General features: G+C 36.8%; 1 protein-coding gene across 3 annotated transcripts in view; it reads left to right on the forward strand.

Annotated features, from left to right (window-relative positions):
* Positions 1 to 5,861, forward strand: part of LOC127426136 (SLIT-ROBO Rho GTPase-activating protein 2) — a 154,855-nt gene extending 148,994 nt beyond the window's left edge. Inside the window, exons 23-24 of one of the 3 annotated variants that reach the window (XM_051672701.1) lie at positions 938 to 1,407; positions 1,761 to 5,861. In XM_051672701.1, coding sequence (XP_051528661.1) covers positions 938 to 1,405 — 468 coding nt within the window. In that variant the 3' untranslated portion in view covers positions 1,406 to 1,407; positions 1,761 to 5,861. Of the gene's footprint in view, positions 1 to 937 lie in introns of all 3 variants that reach the window. The other 2 variants (XM_051672703.1, XM_051672702.1) reach the window with 2 other exon arrangements.
* Positions 5,862 to 6,769: the final 908 nt, after the last annotated feature.

Below are 6,769 nucleotides of genomic sequence, written 5' to 3' on the forward strand. Positions count from 1 at the left end.
TTGAAACCCATTTAACCCTCAAAATGTAACCCTCAAAATTTGGTGTTGAACCCAATTAACCCTCAAAATTTGGTGTTGAACCCATTTAACCCTCAAAATTTAACCCTCAAAATTTGGTGTTGAACCCAATTAACCCTCAAAATTTGGTGTTGAAACCCATTTAACCCTCATTAGTGTTAATTTAGAGTTAAATTGCTTCGTATAACGAAATTATATAATAAAAGATAGAACAACAATCAAGTTGTCCTTTATGAATAAAAATAATGTCAACATGTTACAAAATGTTTACCCTCAGCGTTTATGGGCAAAAACTGAACTGAACGGAAAATTTCAACATTTTCTGAGAATGGCTCATTTGCAATTTGGGTCAGTTCCTCACACAAATCTGTTGTGTGCCTTTAGAAAACATGGAACATAGCACATCAGTCATATGGATTACTGTTTACAGACCCAGTTATTCATTTTTGTTGAAAAGAGAAGTGCGTTTTAAGGAAGCACACTACAACGGCACATCAGTTTCATCATGAATGAATCAAGAAGTGTTGCTGTGAGAATGTGTAGTTAAAGATGCACATTGAGATATGTTGTACTTGTAATAAGTGGTGTTTTATAAAAATCAATTATCTGAATGAATAAAATATTTTTATTTAAAATGAACAAATAAAGAATTTGTTTTAATGACATCTCGAGCATAGTCCTTGAAAACAAATACAAATGTGTTTGAAAAGGCCTTGAAAGTCCTTAAATTTAACTTTGAAGCATCTGTACGAACCCTGGGCTAAAACAATAAAATATATCCATAAAAGGCATTTGAAAAATGGTAAAAAGTTTCAAAGTCAGTTTTAATGTGACCATCATATAAAAAATACAAACACTAACTCTGTATTTCTCCCCTTCTCTTTATATCTTTTTTTATCTTTTTCTTTCACTCTTTCAGGACATTGAGGCAACGATGAACACGGCTCTAAGTGAGCTGCGAGAGCTGGAGAGGCAGAGTAACGTCAAACACACTCCTGACGTTGTACTTGACACTCTAGAGCAGCTGAAAAGCGGCGGGACGTCTGAGCCCTCCAGCCCCCTCCATTCCCGCCTGCTCCGCGAGGCCGATTCTTCTCTGTATCCTCTGCAGCGCAGTGCCAGCTCGGCCAGCGACATGCCCTCCTCCTTCCGGCCCATCAAGAGCACCGGACCCAAGTCCCCTCTGTCATCCATGTCAGCCACAGGTCTCTCTGCTTCTGGCTCAACCTTCAGAGATAGCAAGCCCCCAGCCACCAAGCCCAAGCCTGTGGTTTTCCCAAAGAGCGGTTCTGCCGGTGACAGTCCTGCGATGGGATCCCCGACCACCACCATACCCCCAACACCTCCACCCCCTCCTCCACCCAATGACAAGTCCTGCCCTGTCTGAGGGTATACATCCTCTGTTTCTTAGTAACTCCAAGAACATCCTCAGTGAACTGAAATTTAATTTTTTTTATCTTAATGGACAACTGCAGACTCAAACTGAGATCGGAATGCTTGCGTGAGTGAGCATGATAGAGAGTGTGTGTGGAACTGATATACGCCTGTGAAAATACTGGAGTGATTTTACAGCACTGTTTAAATTTGAACATCACCAGTCCCTATTTTCTAATCCCGAGTTAGTGTTCTGGAGTTGTGTTAACCTTCTGTGTAGACTTGATTTTGTTTATGGCAAGGGCTGAAACCTTAAGGACTAAAGAGCAGTGGATATTTTTTCCAAAAATACTTTCTCTTCCCCTCAGACTCAAAGTGGAGCTGGTTTTGGTGAGACCACAGAAGAAGCAAACTTGAAGCAGGTTAAAGACTATTTTTCTATCCCCTGTTCGGGGAAACTGGTTGCTGTCTCCTCCTGGAAATATCTGCGACATGTAAACAGCTCCTCACTGCTTGTCAAGTAAAAGTCTCTCTCTCTCTCTCTCTCTCTCTCTATTGATGCCAGCATAACAATTTAGCAAGTTTTCAAATCTTTGTCTGTCTTCTTTATCCATGATGTTGTTCAATGACTCTCTTATTCAATAATCAATCAGTAGTTACAGTTCATTTATCAAGATATTGCACTGTAATCCACATCGGCACAAAGAATCTAGTTTGAAATGCAAGTTATACGTAGATACCAAGGAACATACAGTAAGATTGACATAGCCTATCATTGCTGCTTCTCTGTTTGCAAATCTTGATATTCGGCACAACATGTCAAATAAACACAGCAAATAAAAGTGTTGAAATAACTTTGCATTAGACCAGCTAACCAGTACTGACAAACCTGCAAACTAGTCTCACAGGGTATTTGCATGGTGAACACACTTATTCTTCCCTGGCAAACTGATTTATTCATCTTTGTATTGGACTATTTTGTGAATGGTCACATAACAGTGCAAAAAGGAGGTATTGTTTTATATACAGTTGTGGCCAAAGATATTGCCAACCTTTTTAAAAATATGTCTTTATTGGTTATCCTTTTGATTTTTTATTCAAAATATTAACAAAAATCTAACCTTTAATTGAAGTAAACTAATTGAAGTGGGGGGGTCTCATAATTAAATAAATATTTTTCTCCAAAACATGTTTGCCACAATTACTGGCACCCCTAGAAATTCTTATGAGTAAAATATATCTGAAGTATATTCTCATTCATATTTTACATTTTTACTACTCCTGGATAACTAGAAACATGAAATTGTTTAGCCATGACTTCCTTTTTCACATGAGTAAAAATGTGTGGTAACACACAGGCCAAATTCCCTTAGTCATTCCTCACAATGGGTAAGTCCAAAGAATATAGTTATAATTTGCTGCAAAATGTTGTTGAGGTTCACAAAATGGGAAGTGGCTATAAGAATATAGCTAAAGCATTGAAAATGCCCATTTCCACCATCAGGGCAATAATTAAGAAGTTCCAATTAACTGGAGATGTTACGAATCGGCCTGGAAGAGGATGTGTGTCTATATCATCTCCACGCACGGTGAAGAGGATGGTTCGAGTGGCCAAAAATTCTCCAAGGAACACAGCTGGAGAATTACAGAAATTATTTGGGTCTTGGGGTCAGAAAGTCTCCAAAACTACAATCAGAAGTCACCTACATCACCACAAGTTGTTTGGGAGGGTTTCAAGAAAAAAGCCTCTGTTCTCATTCAACAACGGTTAAAATACCTCATGCCCACGGTTAAATATGGTGGAAGATTTTTAACGTTGTGGGGCTGTTTTTATGCCAGAGGTCCTGGACATCTTGTTCGGATACATGGCATCATGGACTCTATCAAATACCAACAGATAAAAAAATAAAAACCTGACTGCCTCTGCCAGAAAGCTTAAAATGGGCCCTGGTTGGATCTTCCAGCAGGACAACGATCCAAAACAAACTTCAAAATCAACACAAAAAATTGTTCACTGACCACAAAATCAAGGTTCTTCCATAGCCATCCCAGTCCCCTGACCTGAACCTCATAGAAAACCTGTGGGGTGAACTGAAGAGGAGATTCCTGCAACGTGGACCGCAGAATTTTAAGGATCTGGAGAGATTCTGTAATGAGGAATGATCTCAGATCCCGTGCCATGTGTTCTCCAACCTCATTAGGCATTATAGGAGGAGACTCAGAGCTGCTATCTTGGCAAAGGAAGGTTGCACAAAGTATTGAATAAAAGGGTGCCAATAATTGTGCCACACATATATTTGACAAAACTATTTGTTTTGTGATAAAACTTGTGTTGTGTTTGCAATTGTTTGATATCCGTTAGAGGATAGATTTTTGTGAATATTTTGAATGAAAGATCAAAAGGATAAACAATAAAGACATATTTTTCACAGCCTTCTTTGCTCATATTTACCAAGGGTGCCAATATTTTTGGCCACAACTGTACATTTCAAAAACATGATTATAACTGGAAAAAAAAACAAAAAAGACCTAAAATGAGCAATGTCCTGTTAACTTCTCAAGCACAACATTAGTTATTTACCTACCATATATAAAAATAAAAAAAGATAAACAAAAAACTATTTTATTACATTTTCCTTAGGTCATTATTCACAACTTGGTCTGTATCATGGTAATGTTGTATTAGTATGTGTGTTGTACGTATGAATATTATGAATTTTAGCAGCCTAATAGCAGCTTTTAGAGATTTCCAGCTTTATAATGCGAAAAAGGGAAAGACTTTACCCACCTCAGAGGATACACTGACTAAAGGGAGACACTTGCTAAATTTTTTTTATATGGCTTTACATGACCTGAAAGATACCAGGCTCCTGGTAGAAAGCAGCTGAAACGTGTGCAACAGAGAATCTCGTGACAACTTTTACAGTTCAGTGCTCCATTTCATTTTCAGCTTTCTGAAGCCACTCTGTTGTTCATTTGACAATCTAAGTCCTTCAATTGATGCCTGTCCAAAGTCCATCATAGAACTAAATTTCTGCCTGCTTATGCCTTGAAAAGATTGCACAAGCCTGTGTTTTTCTAAGTGAGGCCTTGTTATCAAAGAAGATGAGCTAAGGTGGTTTGTGAAAGTATCCAAGTTCTGTAGCCAGCTTCACTTTGAAGCATTTTTTCACTTTACTAGCCCTGTTACGCATAGTCTTACATGCATGACTGACTGTGACAATATCCTGGAAAACATCTATGGAGAGACCAAGCTGCAATTGTTTTAGTAATGTCAACTTTGTTTTAAGACAAGCCTATTCCTAACGTGTTATTTTCTGAACTGTTCAATGTGTTGTTGTCTTGCATTATGGAAAAGTCTTAACAGGTGGTAACATTTGTTTATGTGTTAAATGATTGGAAGTAAATTCTGTAATTGTTGTTCCTGATACCTCATAAAGGCAACTGGAAACTGTCTTATTGGAGTTTGGAATTTGTGGGCAGGACTTTGACATGCAAACTGCAGCAGGTAACTCATAGAAACTGCTTTATGATGTTTATTGTGTATTGTTAGTAGTATGCTGTTGGCTGAGGCCTTCGTTTACATACTTTTTTTCTTTCTCTAATTTGGTAAATTGAAAATCAATCAATATACACTTGAAAATGCATTGTATGTTTGTAAACAAATTAAGTGAGGGTGGTGATTTTCTTTCTTTTTTGTAATCATAACTATTGTTAAAATCTAATTTCTGTCCATTTTAAACAAGACTGTAAAATGAATTGTCTTGTCAGATATATTTATAGTTGTCCATTCAGATATCTGTTAACAGAGAAACATGTTCAGATGTACTTTGTATATACAATAGTGTACATTACAGAGGTACATTCTTTTTTTTTTCTTTTTTCTTTTTTTTTGGGGGGGGGGGGGGGGTACAATATTGTACAGTTAAATATACATGATATAATTCCTTGTGTAGTTCTTGTAGTAAACATTTTAAAATAAAAATTGCTTGTTATTCATGTCTTTGATTTGTTTCGAGAGAGAGAGAGAGAGAGTGTGTGTGTGTGTGTGTGTGTGTATATATATATATATATATATATACACACACACACACACACTATACAGCTTGACAGCTTGTGGAAATTCTAGAATGGCTAAAATCGCTCACAGCACCTTTCAGTGGTTTTAGTTTACAAAAATATAATCTCAACAATAGCATTACTATTAAGCCTTGGCTGTCTGACTTTCTGAGCACTTTGTTAACTAATGTAGCCTCAAAAAAGTCTGTAATAAACCAAATAGATCCAAAGGAGAAATACAACCAGGAAGTGAGACTGCATCCCTGTCCATCATGGCCATTTGGTAAGTTAGATCGCATCATTTTTAAAGGTGCATTCAGTCATTTTTTTCCTCATTAAAAAAGTTTAACTCCTAAAGACATGAATTGCAATTTTGCAATATATGTAGGAAATCATGATCACTGACATTATAATGAAGACTCAAGTCATATCAGTAACCTTCTAAAAGCTGTTTTATTCTACATGGAGAGGGTCCGCACATGGGGGCTGCCATGTTAGAATCACATGACCAGCCGAATACATTCGCTTAATCTCAGTAACCATCCTGTTATTAGACACTTTTACTCACTGATTAAAGTAATCATGGCTGACACTGAATACTAAATTTCTACAATGGCATATGAAACTGAAAACTATTGATTTTAAATTATGCTACATCCAAGACACTAGGTGTCAGTGTAAGTCCAAGATGACACAAAGACAAAAGAGTGCACCTTTAAGGAAATACTCCAAAGTCTGAAAATCAGTGTGTAACTTTAAGAATTGCCATATGTCAGCACCGAACACATATTTTCTGCAATTAGATAGGCTTTTTGGGGTTTTAATCTCAAATATTATGTTTTTAATGTATGTACAACTGTTCAAAGCTGTGTGAACAAGAGCCTCGAGACACCACGTGGCACAGGGCCAAGTTTTTTTAGAAGTGCATTTTAAATGTCTGCCATTAGATGGGTTTGTTTCTTTTTTTTTTTTCTTTACTTTATCGCACATATTGTGGTCGAAATATATAGTGTTTTGCGGAATAAAAATTATCGAAATGACAATATTTTAAAGTTATGTTTTCAAGTTACTAAATGCATTTAAAATAAAAGGCATCCTTTCAGACAAAAATACAGCAGTACATTTAAAAAACCATTAGATGATGATTCAACAAGAAAGATCCTGACAGAAATGAAAGTTGCTGGTGAATTTCCATTGCTCTCATAGCTTCTAATATAGGTGTGCTGATGTATTTACTCTGTATAAAGAAACTCGCTTGAGTTGTTAATGTCGAATTGAAGAGGAAATGTGTCGGCTTCTAACGCACAAATGGTTTTTT

The sequence above is a fragment of the Myxocyprinus asiaticus genome, chromosome 35 (genome assembly GCF_019703515.2).
Source record: "Myxocyprinus asiaticus isolate MX2 ecotype Aquarium Trade chromosome 35, UBuf_Myxa_2, whole genome shotgun sequence".
Taxonomy (NCBI): Eukaryota; Metazoa; Chordata; class Actinopteri; order Cypriniformes; family Catostomidae; genus Myxocyprinus; species Myxocyprinus asiaticus.